Source organism: Felis catus, chromosome B2 (assembly GCF_018350175.1).
Source record: "Felis catus isolate Fca126 chromosome B2, F.catus_Fca126_mat1.0, whole genome shotgun sequence".
In the NCBI taxonomy this organism is placed as follows: domain Eukaryota; kingdom Metazoa; phylum Chordata; class Mammalia; order Carnivora; family Felidae; genus Felis; species Felis catus.
The window spans coordinates 134,932,311-134,951,210 of record NC_058372.1 but is presented as its reverse complement, the minus strand read 5'-3'; the positions used below and the strand labels follow the sequence as shown (position 1 = coordinate 134,951,210).

Genomic DNA, 18,900 nt, shown 5'->3' with positions numbered 1-18,900 from the left:
AAAAAAAAATAAGCAGAGGGGAGGGACACGGAATAGGAAGGCTAGCATGTTATGTGGGGTGAGAGGAAAAACCCGAATGAAGACTTGAAGAAAGTGAGGAGAGCCATGTCGATGTCTGGAGGAAGTCATCAGGGGAAGAAGCAGGGGCCCAGGCGCATCTGAGAACCTGCTAGGAGCCTGGACTCCTGTAAGGGGCCCCTGTCAAGACTCCGACTTGTCCCCTGAGCGAGAGAAGAGCCACAGAGAGTTTGAGCCGAGTGATGGCGTGATCTGATCTACCTTTTAAAAAGGATCAGGGGCGCCTGGGTGGCTCAGTCGGTTGAGCGTCCGACTTCGGCTCAGGTCATGATCTTGTGGTCAGCGGGTTCGAGCCCTGCATCGGGCTCTGTGCTGAAGGCTCGGAGCCTGGAGCCTGCTTCGGATTCTGCGTCTCCCTCTCTCTCTGCCCCTCCCCTACTCATGCTCTCTTTCTCTCTCTCTCTTTCAAAAATAAACATTAAAAAAATTAGAAAAAAACAAAAAAAAAAGGATCACCCTGGGCTGTGGGAGGTGAAGGCGTGAAGAGTCCACGTAGGCGGCGACAGAGATCACCTGGTCCGAGACAACGCTGCCTTAGACCAGGCAGCCGTAGCACCATAGACATTCTCTTCTTATTTGGGTCACCGCGAACCTAGATCTCAAAGAGCAAACGGACACATTCAAGCAGCTACAGCGGCTGCTGAGGCTGGCTGAGCTGGGGCCTCCCGCAAGGTGCAGGCGTCCAGTGCGACACCTATTATACAGGAACAGCAGGTGGGTAGGGTGGTGGGCGGGGGCCACTGGGGCGCAGACTCGGCTGCTGAGGACCAGCATCTGGATGAGGGGCTGCCTGGGCTGAGAAGTCGGGGGAGGCCACTGAGATGCTAGGGGCGGGAGCTGTGTGGGAAAGCATCAGGACAGCACAGAGCCAAGCCAGGGAGGTGCTGTCCCAAATCTGAACCCCGCCTCCCAGCCCACCCCCCCATGTAAATTGTTCCTCGTCCGCCACCCCCAAATCTCTGCCCTTCCCAAAACCTGACATGTGGCAATTCATTTTCAAATGAACATCTCTGGAGAGACAGTCATAGGTCTCCAGACACGTTTATTTATTTATTTAAAAAAAGGGGGGCGGGGCTCAACGTCAGGGAAGAAAAATGTTACATATCCCACCCTTGGTCTCAATGGCTCATGAAGCCACGTCTTTCTGTGATGAAAGGACCCCGGGGAGTTTAGGTGAACAGAGCAGAGAATGGGGATCCAGTGATGCGAATCTCCATCTTCCCTGCTTCTCAGCCCAAATGAGCCCCTTTGGTGCATGGAGGTTGGCAAGAGACAGACTCCGGTTCGGTAGAATTCCTTCCACTTAAAACCTCTGTGAGCTGTCACCCTCCGAACCCTTACTTCCTATGCCTGTAAAATGGGTCCAAATAGAAAAAGCCAGCATGCTGGTGCCTGGGCTGGGCATGTCACACAAAACTCAGGGATCAGTAACATGACCTCAGACATGGCTAAGGTTTTTGAGCACGGCTGATCAGGTGATCCCTCTTTAAAAAAAACTGAACGTAAATGTCTCTTCCAGGGAATCGTTCACTCCTTGTGCCTAAAAATTGCATGCGAAGACCTAACGCATCACCAGCTTGTTCAAAACCACAAGGATTAAAGGGGGAGAGAAAAAAAATGATAAAAGAAACGTAAGCAAAAATCTCCAGAGGCAGAGCTTTCTGGAAACAATAACACTTTGCATTTCTGCGTATGAACACTAAACGTGCACAGCTGGCCATGAACAATGCCAAAGTGACGAGAAAATCAGGAGTTGTTATCCTAACAAGGTGTTTGAAAATAAGTGAGAGCTGGGGCAGATCGTAAGATGGTAAGGACCAGCTTCTCGGCTTCGTCATGACTGACGCCTTAACGGTTCTGGCTTCCGTGGACAGACGGCCGCCGTCCTCCCGCTCCCTGTGCTGACTCACAGCAGTGTGATCCCTCTAGACCTCCAAGCTCCCCCACAGCAGCACCCACACCACAGGGAACACCACTTGTCAGCTCCCCAGGCAGTACTGGGGGAGCTGCTGGACACACACGTTCAGAGGTACATTAAAACGAAAGGTAGGAGGGATCAGGCAGGTCAAGGACGTGCGCCAGGCGGCCCAGCAACGAGCTCAAATTGCTACTGGGCTGCAGGCAGCCAATGAGGACACTGAGAGAGAATAAAAGGGTGTTGCAAGAGAGGGCTGGTGTCCCCCAAAGAGAGCAAGAGGCAATGGCCGCGCAGCCTCTCTCTAAGAGGTCACCCTCGGCTATCTCCTGCTTCCCATCTATTTAGTAATATGGCGCAGGCTGTCTTTGATAGAAGATGATCCACGGCTACCTTTTTAGGAAAACTGCCCAGGGGCCAAGCAGAACTCTTTCGGCTGGAAACACTCAGACCCGGGGTGCCACAAAGGCAAATGCCTATGACAGCTCAGCTCTCACAAGGCAGCTCTCTCATACCACACGACTCACGACCGAATCGTGCCAATGGGAATCTGGGTGACCCTGGTGTAGGGTTTCCAGAGCACGGAATGCCGCATCTGGACGTGTTCCCATCTCCTATCTTGGGCAGGCTCCTAAATCTGCTATGGTCACATGTGGTCAGGGCCGACAGGTGCACCGAAGAGTAAGGCTGAGAAGACGAGGAGCGGCCGTTTGGAAGAGATGCCGGGCACCGAAAAGACGTTGGAATTGACACACGGAGGCCTCCAGGTGCAGGCAGACCGAGACTGTTGTCGCAATGAGCTCTCAAGACGCAAAACGCCATGGGGGAACCTTGTGCTAAGCAAAAGGGGGAACCTTTTGCTAAGTGAAAGAATCCCAGTCTGAAGAGGCCTATAGACGGCATGGTTGCAACCACAGGACATTTTGGAAAAGGCAAAACCATGGAGTCAGTGGAAAGATCAGTGGTTTCCAGGGGCGGGGGGAGGGGAGGGATGAAAAGGCGGAGCTCAGGGCATTTATGGGCCGTGAAACCGTATGACATTGTAAGGGCAGACACGTGCGCCGGAACGTACAACACGAAGAGTGAACCCTAATGGAAACTATGGAGCTCACCTATCAAAAACGTGTCAGTGCTGGCTCATCAGTCATAATAAACACACCGGACTAATACTAGATTTAACAACAGGGGAGGCGGGGGGGGGGGGGGGGGAGGGGAAGCCGAGGGGGTGTATGGGGGTACTTGCCATTCAGGTACCTTCTGGGGAACAAGGTGGGAGCTCAGGGCCACCCACCGAGACATTCTGCCTGAGGAGGAGAAGGTGCCAGAAGTTCCTTTCATTACTTCCATCACACAGTAGAGAGGGGATGGGAGAGGGGAACTCTTGGTCCAAGGGCCACGCTGGGGTCAGAGGGCAGGGCCCAGGGCACATGGGCCCAAGTGACTTGGGTCAGATTCCAGTCTTAGTTAACAACAGTTGCCACAAGCATTTACGTGTAAGGAGCGCTGCTCTGCATAGGTGGTGTGACCATTCTAGAACGCCTGGCCCCGGACCCTTCTTCTCCCTCTGCCCCCCTCATCCAATCCATCACCAAGTCTATCAGTTCTCTGGCTTAAATACCTCCTGAATCTGCACTTTTACGTCCTCCACCACCCTCCAGTCTGCACTAGGTCACCTTTTGCCTCAATTATTACAGGTTTCTTCCAAGCATTGCCACACACTCATTCTTCTCCCTCAGTCCAGTCTCTACTCTGTAGCAGCTTCAAGAACACAAAGGTCTCACTGCCCTGCTGAGGAGCTTTCCGTGGCTTCGCATCCCTCTTAAAACCAATGTTCCCTGACCACCCCCAGCCCCGATCCATCAACATGCTCCCCACTTAGGCCTCCACGGGGCCTTTGCACGTGCACGTACGCAGGGTGGTCTTCCCATGATCTGAAGTCAGCAATCACTTCCTGAGGGAAAACTTCGCGCTCCCACCCGTGCCAAGGTCAACCTCCCAACCCCTGAAACTGCACTCCTAATACCATGCACTTCTTGGGTGCGTGTACCACACGGGCACCATCTTATATTTGTCGGTCTCCCTCCCTAAACTGGAAGTCCATTGTGTCGTGCCTTTCACAGTGCCCAGCACACAGTAAGCCCTTAATCATCGTTTTTTGGAATTCAAAAAGGAGCAATTCACAGAGGTAGGTATTATCATCACCTCCACTTCACAGAAGTGTTTGATTGAGCACCCGGACTGGGGGCTGAGGGCTTAGTTTCGAACTCAGACCACCTGACCCCAATACCTACGGCTTTATGCCAACGTGTGTTCCATGCCTTCCTTCCAGGAGGCAGTGGTGCTGAGCGAGACGTCTGTCCCTGCTGATTGCAGTGACTTTGGGAGCAGCCAGAGGACTCGGACCCTTTGAGCAGTGCTGGACCTCAGCCAGAGAGCCTTCCGCCACGGCTCCACGGCCGTGGTTCAGGCACCACAACATATCAGAAGTGGCCAAGGGGCGCTCGGGTGGCTCAGTCGGTTGAGCGTCGGCCTCTTGGTTTCGGCGCACGTCATGATTTAAGATCCTCTCTCACTTACCCTCAGCCCCCCTCCCCACTTGCATGCGCTTGCTCGCTCGCTCTCTCTCTCTCAAATAAGAAATGAAAAATCAAAGAGTAGCCAAGGCACCTACCAATCTCGAAGCCAGGAGGTGAGTCCAACTTTCCATCGAACACACCCTCTGTGGAATACACATGAATGGACTCAGGGTTTTAGGGCAAGTTTGGGAAATGACTAACCATTTCCAGAGAACGTGCTAAACCCCTAGCTGGAGGCCTGAGCTGCAGAGATGGTTGGTTCAGATACCGCGAGTCTCTGGGCGTCTCACAGATGAGCCCGTGGCCACACCTGAGGATGTGATTCAAAGGGACAGGCAGCCAGGGTCTGGGCAGGAGACCACTGTCTGTACTCGTCTACACACTACCTGCCAGTCGGCAGGGGAAAAGGAGCACTCCCCGGACCGGGAACAGGAATGGGGCAGATCTACCCTCGGGTGCCAAGGATAAACCTGGGTCTTGGATAGGGAAGGATTCAAAATTACAGGGGAGGGAAAAAAGGCCAATTGTTCCACAGAAGCCAGTAATCAGGAGCCTGACGCCTTGAGAAGTGGCTGTGATACAGTGTGATACTCCTGGGGCTCAAGCAGGGTTTACTTCAGAGCCGACACCTTGGAGACTTAACTGATCTTTAAATGTATGTCTAGTAATTTTTTGGTTGCTGTTCTCCTATGGAAGTGCTCCGTTTTTCAAATGTCAACGGGTTTCAACCATGCCACTGAATATTTAGAGTGTACTCAAGGAGAATGGTAAGTGCACCCACGGGACTCGACGGGGAGGTACAAAAGAAATCAAAGATGTGGAAAATTCCGGCTGTGTGATCAAAGCAGCAGGAATGAGCCAGAGTTCCTTCTTTGACTGTTGACTCCCCACTTGGAGAGCCTGTTTCCAGAGCTCTCCGCAGCAGGCAGCACGAAGTGCTGTTTCTCAAGTCGTGACTCACAGAATGCCTGCCCAGCGGCCCCCTGTGAAAGTGCGGATCCCTGGGCACTGCCCCCCCCCCCAACCATTGGACCCCGACACGTGAGGAGGGGCTCAGAGTCTCCATAGGTAACAGGCACCACAGGGGATTCACAAACCAATTAGAGTTTGCAAACCACGGCTCCCGTTTCGAATGTCTTTGCAGAAAGGGGAGACCTTCCATGACAGACGGTGACAACAAAAAGGAAGAACCACTCCTCACGCATGGTCACCGATTCCCACACCCCTCGTAGAACCTTCATTCTCCGGTCACGGGCTAGGTGCTGAGGACTCCACTGTCAACCAGACCCGAGACCCCCACCCGCAGTGGGGGAACATGACAAAGGTAAATGGTGGCCACCCAAAGGAACACTGTGGGACACGGCTCGCCGTGGAAGCAGAGCTCAGCCACACGAGGGAGAGCCGGCTGCTCCATCCTGACTCAATCGAGGGCCACGCGAGGACCAGTCCCGGCCCAAGGCCATCGTCGCTGGGCCCCTGCTCATCTCTGCTCCTCCTAGACCCTCTGTGAACAGACAGCGCTGCTGGGCTCACCTGAGGGTTCCTCAGCTCCTGCTGGGGCCTCCATTTTCAAGACGAATGGAAAAAAAAAAAATGTCCACAGCGTTTGTAATCGTACAGGTCTTAAAACACAGGATGAGGCAAGACCAGCGGGAATGCCAAGGAAATACAAAGTTCTGGCAGGGGAACTGAGCCGTTCACCGCCTCTCACCAAGGAGCAGCCCTTCTCTCCCTGCGGAGGGAGGTTTTCTGCCATGGTGTCGCCAGAGCAGGGCACACAGAACCCTAAAGCCAGTCCTCCTCTTCACAGACAGCGGCACAGGGGACGGTTGTCATAACCAGATTGTCTCCACGACGGAGAGCTGTGCTTTGGCCGCTTGGGTACCCACGGCCACATATCCCTTAACAGTCTGGTAGCAGTGGGCAGCCTGCCAACCAAGAAAACAACCCTTGAACTTTGGGGCTGCCCGCAACCATCTCCCCAGTCTCACAGATCCCAGGCAAGCAGTAAACATTCAATGCAACTCAAACACGCAGGGCCTTCCACACGCAAGCCAAAGGCCCTCTGGAGCCACCGATCCGCGGGCACGTCTTCTGGGAGTGAGGCCCACGGCATCACTTCCTAGACAAACACCAGGAACCAGAAGGTCAGTCTTCACTTGAACTGGATCCGAGGCAGGTCCCGCTTGAACTCAACAGGGCACATCCGAGCCTCTTACACTGGGCTCTTCTGACCTCTTCCTCCCCAAGAACATGCTCCCCCCCCATCCCCCACCTCTCTGAGGCCCGGGAAAAGCAAGTGCAGGAGGTAATCCTTGCCAACGTGGCTACGGTCCTTCCTGGACTGAGATTTGAGCCCCCCGCCCCTACCACTAAGTTTATGTGTCTGGGAAGTAAAAGGGTAAAGCAAGTCACAGAAGCTCAGGCCTCCATCCGTGGTGGGTGGGCAGTTCTGTTTATGGGGAGGGGGTGGGGAGGGAACGAGACGGCAACCAGACCTTCCTCAAACCGAGAAAACTCTCACCTTCCAGAATGCTGTGGACCCTCATCATGAAGAGTTTCACCTTCGACTCCAGGCGAGTAGCCCACAATCCGATTCCAGGCATTCTGCAAACCCCAGTTCTGTTATTCTGACTCCGTCACAAAATCGCTTCAACTAGGAAGACAGCAAGGACCCACCTACATCTGTCCCTTTTGCTGCTGGAATCGACACCCGTCTTAGATCACGAGTCACGGCAGATGCACAGAAAGAATGGGATGCCAGGCCCCATCTGTAATTTCCACAAATGAATGGATTGAACTACGGGTACATTTTTCAAAGGAAAAAAAAAATGGTCGCAAATAACAAGGGTGCAAATCCCTGATGTCTTTTTATTCCCGGAAAGAGGTGTTGCACGGTCAAATCTTTCCCAAAATCTTTATTTAGTTTCTTCTGGGCAGGGAATAATCTGGATCCAGGATGACTTACTCAAAACAGCCTTGCAAGTTAAAAAAACAAAAACCAAAATAAGTCCTTGGAACAGAAATTAGATTCAAGAATCTGATGCCCCGCTACTCTGTTAACTACGGACATAAACGAGAGAGGACGCAGAATGCCTCACACCTAGTGGGCACTCCATAATTGTCTGCTGAGTGACCGACTAAATGATTTATTTTGAGTCCCCACGGCTCTTTGCGCTAGCTAGAGCTAATTCAGTTGTTATAAAGGCAAGCAGGGTTGAAGATTTATGATTGCCCAATTACCCCGATTCACCATAAATCCTTGCCAGCCTCTAGGCTGTTCCAAGCTGCTCAGCACGCGTAATGACGGCATATTGCGACGATTCCCTCTTGAAGGCCTTGGCGGTACTCTTATTTAGAAAGCGGAGGTCTACCAGAACTACAGTTCTCGGTCTCTATAGCCCAGAATAGGAGAATCCCATTTCTCCACTCACGGAGCCAGGTTCTGCAGCCCAGACAGGGACCAAGCTGAAGCACCTCACGTCTCCTGTACTCCGTAATCGGCGCGTGTCAGGAGATGAGGAGATGAGGTGAAGGTCATTCGGGCTGACCACTGCCCATGACCAGATGCTGCATTAGTACCTGGATGTCCTGTCCTCTGGCCTCGCACAACCCTGCAGTCACTGGCACATTAAATGTCATCACGATCACTAGCACATTAAAGCCCATCAAGATGTGTATCTGTTGGCCTTGGCGAGCGCACAAAGAGCTCCTTGAGGGCGGGGACGGTGTTTTGTTTATTTTTGTGACCTCCATACACAGCAGGCTATCCAGACCACAGACATGCACGGTGAATTTTTATTAAGTGAATAAACCGAAGCTCTCACCAAAACAAAATGCGTAGGCCTACCGCCACCATTAGGCACCTTTTTCTAGAATACTGAGGTTAAGAACAAGAGGGACTCCTACAATTGCATGAATCCTTAATTTCCTCTTGAAATTGACCCAGAATTGGAGACAAGATGGTTGTGCAGGGCTATCTGTAAGAAGGGCTATAAACAGCAACTGCCCGAGGTGTGGAAGCAAAGAAAACGCACACAGAAAGCAGACGTAAATTCCTCTTATAACTCTTGCCGTCATCGATCGAGAGACAGTGAGACAGAGTCTCTTGGATCAATTATCATATTTATGAACTGGCTCAATCTCACCTTTAAATTGCTTGTCAATAATCGTATTCAACGTGCGTGAGTACTTAAACAAGCACACTTGCCCCTTTACGCAGTGAGATGCCGGGGAACAGCAAATTTCTACCACCGAGCAATTTGTTTATTTTTTTATTTTTATTTTTTACTAAAGTGTGGTCGACATACAATATTATATTGTTTCTGGTGTACCACACAGTGACTCCACAATTATATACGTTACAAAGTGATCACCATGGTAAGTGCAGCTATCATTTGTCACCATACAAAGTTGTTACTTATGACTAACTATATTCCTATACGTTGTATCCCTACACCTTATGTATTTATTTTATAACTGCAAGTCTGCACCTTCTATTCCCCTTCTTTTTGCCCATCTCCCCCTCACCTTACCCTCCACCGAGCTCTGGCAACCACTGGATTGTTCTCTGTATCTATGAGTCCGTTTTGTTTTTCATTATTGTTCATTTGTTTTGTTTTTGGTATCGGTCTTTCTCTGGCTTAATTCACTTAGCACGATGCCCTCTGGGTCGATGGCAAATGGCAAGATTTCATTCTGGTTCGTGGCTGGGTAATATTCCATTGTGGATATAGATACAGATATTGATATAGATATATAGATACAGGTTTATAAATACACACACACACATCCATACGTACCACATCGTCTTTATCCATTGGTCTGTCAATGGGCACTTAGGTTGCTTCCATATATTGGCTACTGTAAATAATGCTACAATAAACACAGGAGTCTGAGGGCTAATCCCTGAGCCCTCCAATGGGTAGAAATAAGATGTGGGAGAGCCAGCAAAGGGAGTGGGAAGAGTTTGGTGCCTGGGAAGCCAGGAGACCATGACTTAAGGAGGAAGGAACGATCAACTGCGTTGAACCCTAGAAGTAGGACAACGCCTGAGACTGGGCCACTGGATTGAGCAACACGGGAGTCACGGTTACCTACCAAAGCATCTTTGGAGCAGTGCTGGGGCGGAAACCCAGAGTCCGTTCAAGACACAAAGGGAGCCCGGGGCTGGATTTGGTGTTGAGGAATGCGGCCGTCCCACCCACCACCTGCAGTTTCAAATACCTGTGTTCCACCGCAGTCTGGAAGCAGATGAGCCTCTGAGCCAGCAGCAGCAGGTCAACAGCAACCTAACACCATTTCACAACGCTTACGTTGTTCCCTCTGTTTCATCTCGTCACACGGGCGTGTTATCATCTCACCCCATCGCCAGAAGAAGGGAGAGCGCGGTACAATAAGATACCGTGAGAGAAAGCGACCACCTTCACAGACTTTTTATTCCAGCGTGTTGTTACAATTGTCCTATTTCATTGTGAGTTGTTGTGGTTGGCCCGTTACTATGTCTAATTTGTAAATTAAACTGTATCACAGGCATGTGTGTATAGGAAAAAAAAGTAGTACCTACAGGGTTTGGAACAACACACAACTCCAGGCATCCACTAGACGTGTCGGGATGTATCCCCTGCAGAAGGGGGGTAGGCACCGTAGAGGAAACGTTTTCAAGGAGTTTTGAAGAAAGGGAGAGGGCTGTAACTAGAGGGGGAAGAGGGGTCAAGAAAGGATTTCAGATTGTTTTTAAGGATGAAGAAATAATAGCACATTTATATTCTGATGGGGATGTATAATGCAGGAAAGTGAGGAGGAATCACCAGAATGATATCCCTGAGTAGGCAAGAGGGTAGAGTCCATTCCATCAGGGACGGTCCCTTTCTTGGGCCGCAGCCAGCTTGTCTGTCGCACTAGATGAGCGATGTGTGTGGGCACAGGTGCTGCTGGGGCAGGGGGGTGGGGATGCGGGGCACTGGGAGCCCATGGAAGTTCCCTCCAATTGTCTCCATTTTCTCGGTGGGAAACCAGAAAGCAAAGTCATCGGCTGAGGTGAGGCCAGTGGAGAAGGTGTGGGGGAATGTATTTGCCATCTAGGAGAATGGCAGAGCAGACAGACGGGACAGTCGCCGTGCACGTGCTGGGCCTGCCTGTCGCTGGTCGTCATGAGTTTACAGCGCGTCCAGGCAGAGTGGTAGGAACGGACGAGCGAATGAATAAATCTCTCAGAAGAGATCAACAGACCAGAAGCCACACAAAAGAAAGTTCGGCTAGCCCTCTCTTTTCCTCCACAACAACCGACAGCAATGTTGGAGACGTGTAGCTAGACCCCGAAAGCAGGCTCCTTTCCGCTGGGCCCCAGGCACCACCTTGCCCATGGTTATCGCCCCACTAAATAGTTGCTCTCAAGGGAATATTCAAATCCAACATCATTCTTACCTTTGAGCAGTAAGGGTATGTCAAGAACACAGACATTAAGCCAAGCAGCCCAGAGTTTTGGCCCCAGCTCTGCCAATCACTAGCTGTGTGAGCTCAACCTCTCTGTACCTCGATTTCCTCATCCGTAAAATCGGAATAAATAATAACAGGACTTTCCTCACTGGGCTGTCCTAAGGATTCAATAGCATGTCCTTTGCCTAACACAGTATCTGCCTTATGGTCAACGCTTCACCCACAAGAGCTACTGTAAGTCTGAGGAAGTCAGCAACAGACCCAGGCCAGCGAAAAGATTAGTCATGATCCAAATTCCTTATCATACCTGAGTGATGCCTTTGTTTTCAGAGCTTAAAATGTAAGCGTTATTGTGCAGTTGTTAACGGTTACTGGCCTCTATCCAGAAGATTGCTTCTGTAACCACCTGATCTACACCCTCTAAGAATCAGTAAATCAGTTCCAGAGCAGGGACTATTATGTCCATTGATTAATAATAAAAAGACAAAGTCTTGAACCATGAATCTCCTGTGAAAGAGTGACTTCGAGCCAATGTGTTTATTTTCTTTAAGACACCTGTCTAAAACACAAATTATCACAAAGTACAGTCCTAGGTCTGGGCAAGAAGTACAAATTCGAGTAAGACATTCCTCTTTTCTTCAAGATAATAGTAGTTAATATTTGTTAGTACCACGGTACCAGGCACGATGCCAATAACTTTTATAACCAAGAATTTAATAGGGACGCCTGGGTGGTTCAGTTGGTTAACCAACTCTTGACTTCAGCTCAGGTCATGATCTAACAGTTTGTGAGATCAGGCCCTACATCGGGTGCAAAGCCTGCTTGGGATTCTCTCTCTCTCTCTCTCTCTCTCTCTCTCTCTCTCTGCCCCTCCCCTGCTTGTGCACTCTTTCTCTCTCTCAAAAATAAATAAATAAACTTAAAAAGAGTTTAATTACTTCTCATCTCAACCCTTGTAGCAGGTGCCATTATTACAACTGAGGAAATGAAGACTTCAAGAGGTCATAGGCCTTGTCCTGGGTCAGGCAGCTTGACCTGACAGTGGTTTGAACCAAAACCGTCTTTCTTCCCTCTTGAACCTGCAAGTGAGATGGGCAACCAAGGTCTGGCTAAGAGCCTGGAAGGCCTTGCTGAACAGTGACCCTCTTGGCCTTCTGCTTCCTGCAACTTTTTCCTGCAGGTGCTCCGTGTGGAGGAGAGTCAGGGATTACAACGCAGAACAGCTCTATCTGTGTGATTCAATTCGGTGAACTAGGATGAGGTGAGGTGGCAGCCGTTAGATTCAGTATAGCACCAGCCACAATTAAGATTTCAAGCTGTGGTTGTTGATGTTAAGGTGTCCGTGGCTTTCCAACTCTATCCAGAGGCGTGCTGGAAAGTAAAACCTTCCATATTGGTCTGAAGAAAGGTTTTATAGGTTCCGAATGAGAGCAGCCTAGAATGTGGAGTCAGAAAACGTCCCCACGGAAAGGGAAGCTAAAACAATCAACATCGACACGATGAGCTCAGCCATCACCAGAAATCCCTCCAACATAAAAGATGTTTTGATAATATATTGCAGATGAGACTTGGGCAAGGATCCTCCACAAGGAGACTAGAACTGTTGCCAAATTCAATCAGGGACACCCAGGTGTCTTCCTTATCCAATCAAGAGACCAGAGTCCCCCTCAAATTCAATAACAGTGCCCGTGAAAAATGGCATGAGGATGTCAATTAAGTCATCAAAGAACACTGCAAATCTTCTCTATTGCATTATGACCACTATCTGAGTGGGCACTGTGTCAACGGAAAGAAATCCAGGGGGGTGGGGAGTGAACACAAAACATTTTAAATGCGCCACTCTTCACCGGGCCCTTTTGAGGAAAAGGGACTGCACGGACCCTCGAGGACTGATTTCGGTTACATCCAGAAAAACTAACTCCAAGGAATAGGAATTTGGCAAGGAAATAAAGGGTAACTGAAACGTCGTGGAAGAAGGTAGCTCCTTTTGATCTGTTCACCGCCCATCAGGCTTCTGATCTCCCTTCTTGGTTCCCAGGTGCACCGCCTACCAGGACAGCAGGCCCTGAGCAAATGTGCCTTCCTGTGAGACGTCGCACCCATCCACGGGCAATCCCGTCAATCCTACCCCCAAAGGGCGCTGTATCTGCCCACCCCACCCCATCCCCACCCCCAACACCTTGGCTCCCTCCCGCCATGTCACTCTCTCTTGACCTTTAACACTGCCGGCGTGGCCCACACAGCAGCCACATGGGTCTTCTCAAAATCCCAATCTGCCTTCAATCGTTTAGGAACAAAATTCATAGTTTCAGAAATGGTATAAACATTTGCCTGACCATCTGACTAAGCTCTCACCGAAAGAAGCAAGATTCAAAAAAAACCAGATCATCTCACCATAAAACCGACAAAACCAGAAGTAGATTCATCTGTTTGAAATCAGAAACCCTTAGCGCTTTAAATCCACACACACAAAGTTAAATGTTGACAGGACAACAAATTGTAGCAATCACCTCAGGAAATAAATCAATCCTGACAATAAATAGATCTCTCTCTCTGCTGTGACTGGATCTACGCTAGAGTATAATGTTCTACTTCAGGTTTTCCACATTGCTGAATTTTCTGTGTAGGTAAAAAAAAATACTGGAAATGATCAGATTTAAACGTGGTTATTCAGTATGAAATAGGCCTTGCGGTTTAAAACAGAAACACTACAGAGAGTAATTAGTTGTGGCAATGTAAATCATACCAAAAAGTAAGGCATGTAGAAAAGAACGAACAAATTGAGCCTAAGTTAAATTTAAAAATCCAAGGCATTTTGTTTTGAGGCATCTTTGAGCTCGCCGAGCAGACACTAGAAGCAAAACTCGCCTCCTGGGATGGAAAAATTTATGGTCAAGAAGTTACGGTCACAATGAAATGGTGGCGGACAAGGCCAAGGGGGGGTTGGTCCCTTTATGAGTCTTTTGATGGAGGAACGCGTGGGGACGGCAACCAGTAGGCAACAGAACAATGTGGGAAGGGTGATAAAGAGAGGAAAGAACATCGCCATCACAGAAGCGTTGGCTAGAGCAGAGACAATGGCTGGGTTCACCAGAGAGAGTGCTCCCTTCCACAGCACCTGTTTATTATCATATAAAAATCAGGTTGGGCGCATTTTCCTATTGAACTTCTTTGTGAAATAAACTTTTATAACAGTAAAAATAAAATAAAATAAAATTCAAACCTGACCACCTGACCACCTCTGCTTCAATGGCTTCCAGCTAATCTCAAAATTCTGACTCCCCGACTTGGCCCACTAAGTGCTCACAGTAGGACCCCTCCGTGGCTCCAGCCCCTGCGGCCACAGGGCCTGTAACCATCTCCTGGACCACATCCTCCTCTTTACCTCAGGCTAGCTGATTTCTCAGCCTTCCAGAATCTTCTGGGGGAGCCCCCCCACCCAAACCTGCTATCTCCTCCCCTCATTCTCAGGCACAACACTCCCCTTTACTTCTCCTTCTCTCAAGCTGCCATCCTTTTATGAGTGACTCTGCCATATAACCAGGGAACCCCAGCTCCTAGCTCAGTGCTGAGCCCAGAGGGGCTAGTCCCCAGAGGCTTATTTAGGCTTCCCACAAAGATTATCAAAACAGGAGCTTATCCGCACAATGACAGTCCACATATGAGCCAAGATTAAAGGCCCCATAAACCCTGAACTCATGAAGGGTCTCAACAGAACAACTGATTAACTGAGGGGCTTTTCGTGTAAATCACTCCCCCTTGGAAACCCAGCTCTAGATTATCTGGGACATTTTCTCTTCAGACAGATGGTTATTTCCTTCAAAGTGGATGAGGAAATTGTTCCTGAGAGCTTTGGAAGACCGTCATGAAGGAAAACTCCAGTTGTTAAGCTCCCTGGGATTAATGCCTTTCATCCCTAACTAAATAAAATAATTATATTAACCGAGGATGGAGGGCGGCATGGAACAACCCTTTCAGAGAGTGACAGTAACAATCAGGCAGCACTCCCTTTATCTGCAAAATCTCACAAGTGTTCTCGTGGTTCCTTCCAGGTCCCAGGTAGGTCTGTGCTGTGCTGCTCCCTCAAAAGCAAGACGTGGAGTGAGGCTTGCTGCGCCAGTGGGCTAGGAGGCGGATGTGAGGCGTGCCCTTTCCGGTGGAACCTCTAGGAGCCCACGGGTGCCTCCCAGGGCCCTCGCCCTGCCCTGCTGGTTATAGAAGCATGTTTCTAGGCAGAGCCTCATGGGTCTGGGTCCCTGAGTGACAGTAAAGAGCAGAACCCCCCATCAGTCAACACTGGATACATAGCATTAGTGGGAAATAAGACATTATTTTTAGCCACTGAAATTTTTGATCGCTCCTGACCGCGACGTAATCCAGCCGTTCTGGACTGACACCGTGAGCTGACCTGTCACTGGCAGCTGGAATTGTAAATGGTCGTTAGGCTCCTATCACAGACAGGAGGCTACAGGCCCTCAGACGGTGGAGGCTGGAGCCCCACACCCATGAGGAGGTGAGGCCAGACTCTCAGCATCTTCCAACCAACAGTTACTCATGGATATGCATTATTTGTCAGACACTGAGCTAAGTGCTAGGGATACGGCGGGCTGTTGCTAGAAAATTCCTATGGACGCCGTGAGGAGGGGCCCCCTGGCAAGCTGAACAAAGTCAGGAAAGCAGCGAGGTAGCCAGCAAGGCAGAGAGTAAAGGAGAGATGGCCTGGGCCTCAGGAGGAGCAGCTCTGCATGTGGACAGGACAGTACGGGTGACTCAGCGATCAGACCGACTCCTGCAGGCACTCTCCCAAGTGCTTCCCGTGCGGTCACACCCTGTGTCCTCACAGCGCCCTAAAAGACAGGCCACACCATTGCTGTCATTTCATAAGCAAGGAAAGTGGCAGGAAATTGGAAGGAAGGAAGGAAGGAAGGAAGGAAGGAAGGAAGGAAGGAAGGAAGGGAAAGAAAGAAAGAAAGAAAGAAAGAAAGAAAGAAAGAAAGAAAGAAAGAAAGAAAGAAAGAAAGAAAGAGAAAGAAAGAGAAAGAAAGAAAGAAAGAAAAAGGAAGGAAGGAAGGAAGGAAGGAAGGAAGGAAAAGAAAGAAAGAAAGAAAGAAAGAAAGAAAGAAAGAAAGAAAGAAAGAAAGAAAGAGAGAGAAAGAAAAAGGAAGGAAGGAAGGAAGGAAGGAAGGAAGGAAGGAAGGAAGGAAGGAAGAAAGAAAGAAAGAAAGAAAGAAAGAAAGAAAGGAAAGAAAAGAAGGAAGGAAGGAAAAAAAGAGAGAGAGAAAGGGGAAAGAAGTTAACTAGCACCCCAGCTAAACTGAAAGGCAGGAAAGTTAAGAACACATACATTAGAGGGGTGCCTGGGTGTCTCAGTCAGTTAAGCATCTGACTTTGGCTCAGGTCATGATTTCATGGTTCCTGGGTTCAAGCCCTTCGTCGGGTTCTGTGCTGACAGCTCAGAACCTAGGGTCTGCTTCGGATTCTGTGTCTCCCTCTCTCTCTGCCCCTCCCCATTCATGCTCTTTCTTTCTCTCTCTCTCTCTCCAAAATAAATAAACATGAAAACAACTTTTTTAAAAAAGAACACATACGTTAGAAATTAGGAATGGTAGAGTGTTGCCTTGGAAGAGTGGAGACCAGCCCTCTGGTTGGAGGTATATGTAACACACCGACTTACGGTGACCTAGGGAAGGCTGCCAAAGATGACTTCAACAAAGGCTATGGATTTGGCTCAGTCAAAGTACGTCTGAGAACTAAGTCTTGTAGGGGAGTGGAATTTTCTACTTCTGGTCATGCTTACGCTGATACACAGAAAGCGTCAGGCAACCTAGAGACCAAGTACAAGGTCTGTAGCTACGGACTTGCCTTCACCCAGAAATGGAACATAGACGATACTCTTGGAACAGAAATCGCTTCACAGAATAAGTTGGCTGAAGGGTCGAAACGTACTCTCGATACCGTATTTGCACCGAACCCAGGAAAGAAGAGTGGGAAATTGAAGGCCTCCTACAAATGGGATTGTTTCAGTCTCGGCGGTAATGTTGACGCAGATTTTTCTGGACCGACCATCTTTGGCTTTGGAGGTTGGCTTGCTGGCTCCCAGACGAGTTTTGACACAGCCAGGTCCAAACTGCCACAGAATGGTGTCGCCCTGGGTTACACAGCTGCCGACTTCCAGCTGCACATGCATGTGAGTGATGGCCCTGAATTTGGAGGGTCTGTCTACCAGGAGGTTAATGGGAAGACTGGAACATCAATAAGCGTTGCTTGGATGGCTGGCAGTAACAATACCCGGACTGTAGAACTTCTCTATCTGCTACAGGAAATAAGACGAGCCCGACCGGACTGGGTTATACTCAGACCCTTGGACCAGGAGTCAAACTGACCCTACCAGCTTTCACGGACAGAAAGAACGTCAATGCAGGAGGCCACGAGGTTGGGCTGGGATTTGAACGAGAAGCCTATTGTGGTTTTGAGGAAAGCATCTGATTTGTCCTTGGAGGTGAAGAGCACCCACTATGTTTTGGCCTTAAAATTCTTCCGTGAAATTTCAAAAGTGTGAACTTCTCATTCTTCCAAAGAATTGCAATCCTCCCCACGCTGAAGTGTAAAGATCGCAAGTGCGTTGTAAGGAAGGAACTTGAAGGCGTGCCCGAAGGTTGTCATACTTGTGCCGCGTTGCAGGTGATTTCCACTGTGTTATTTTACTTTATTTATTTTATTTTTATTTCTATTTGAATTTTTTTTTAATGTTTATTTATTTTTGAGAGACAGAGAGAGACAGAGCACGAGCTGGGGAGGGGCAGAGAGCGAGGGAGACACAGAATCCGAAGCAGGCTCCAGGCTCCGAGCTGTCAGCCCAGGGCGTGACCTGGGGCTCGAACTCACGAACCGCGAGATCATGACCTGAGCCGAAGCCGGACGTTTGATGAACTGAGCCACCCAGGTGCCTCTCCTCAGTGTTATTTTAAATGTGCTCATCAGGGAAACTGTGGTGACTGTTACAAAGGAAATGACCTGAGCCTCCAGCTTGTACATCACAGCCTACCTGCCCCACACCACTTTTTCATGACCTTTGGATATACTGGTCTCTGTGCTGTGGGAGAATCTTTGGTTTTCCGTCAGAGTAAAATAAAATAAACCCATCACATTTGGAACATAATCCATCATCTGACTTCCTAGGGATGGTTTTCTTTCTTTTTTTTTTTTAGCATTTTTTTTTGTATTTTAGAAAGAGAGAGTGCGAGAAGGGGAGAGGGGCAGAAGGAGAAAGAGAAAGAGGGAGAAAGAGAAGAGAGTCTTAAGCAGGCTCCATGCACAACATGAAGCCCGACACGGGGCTCGATCCCACGACCCTAGGATCATGACCTGAGCTGAAATCAAGAGTCGGACACTCAACTGACTGAGCCACCCAGGCGTCCCTGGGAATCTGGAATTAAAAAGGGGGAAGGAAGGCCTGCAGCAAAATGTGACGGCTGACACCCAGCCATGGGCGGTACCATCAGCTAACGGAAGTTGCCGGGTGCCCAGCCAAGGGATCAAAGGTATGAAAGGGGAATCAGCCGTTCCCACCTCTGGTAGATGAGTCAAGACCGTCACTCCTTGACCACGGGTCTCTCTGCTGGCCCATGTGTGCCCAGCTTTGGTTTGCTCAAAGACATAAATCCATTCCTCCGTTAACTCCTTCACAAATCCTCCGGGGCACCTGCCATGTGCACCTGTGTGCTCTGAGATACAATAATGAATAAACTGGTGTCGTGACTGCCCCAAAGGAGCCTTTCTTTCCAGTGGAGAAAACAGACCCAACCTGGGGGTGAGAGCCCCCGGGCAAAACAGGGGTCCCTCATACACATCTTTGGCAGAAAGAAGCCCAACGCTTGTCCCCAAAACGCAAGC

General features: G+C 49.5%; 2 protein-coding genes across 2 annotated transcripts in view; one reads left to right on the top strand and one right to left on the bottom strand.

Moving 5' to 3' along the window:
• PPP1R14C (protein phosphatase 1 regulatory inhibitor subunit 14C) overlaps nucleotides 1-18,900 on the bottom strand; it is an 89,413-nt gene that overhangs the window by 38,713 nt on the left and 31,800 nt on the right. The window lies entirely within an intron of this gene.
• On the top strand, nucleotides 16,610-17,493 carry LOC102902352 (voltage-dependent anion-selective channel protein 3-like). Its single transcript, XM_045058421.1, is given in 2 exon segments — nucleotides 16,610-17,294; nucleotides 17,297-17,493. Coding segments are annotated over 2 exon segments (882 nt in total).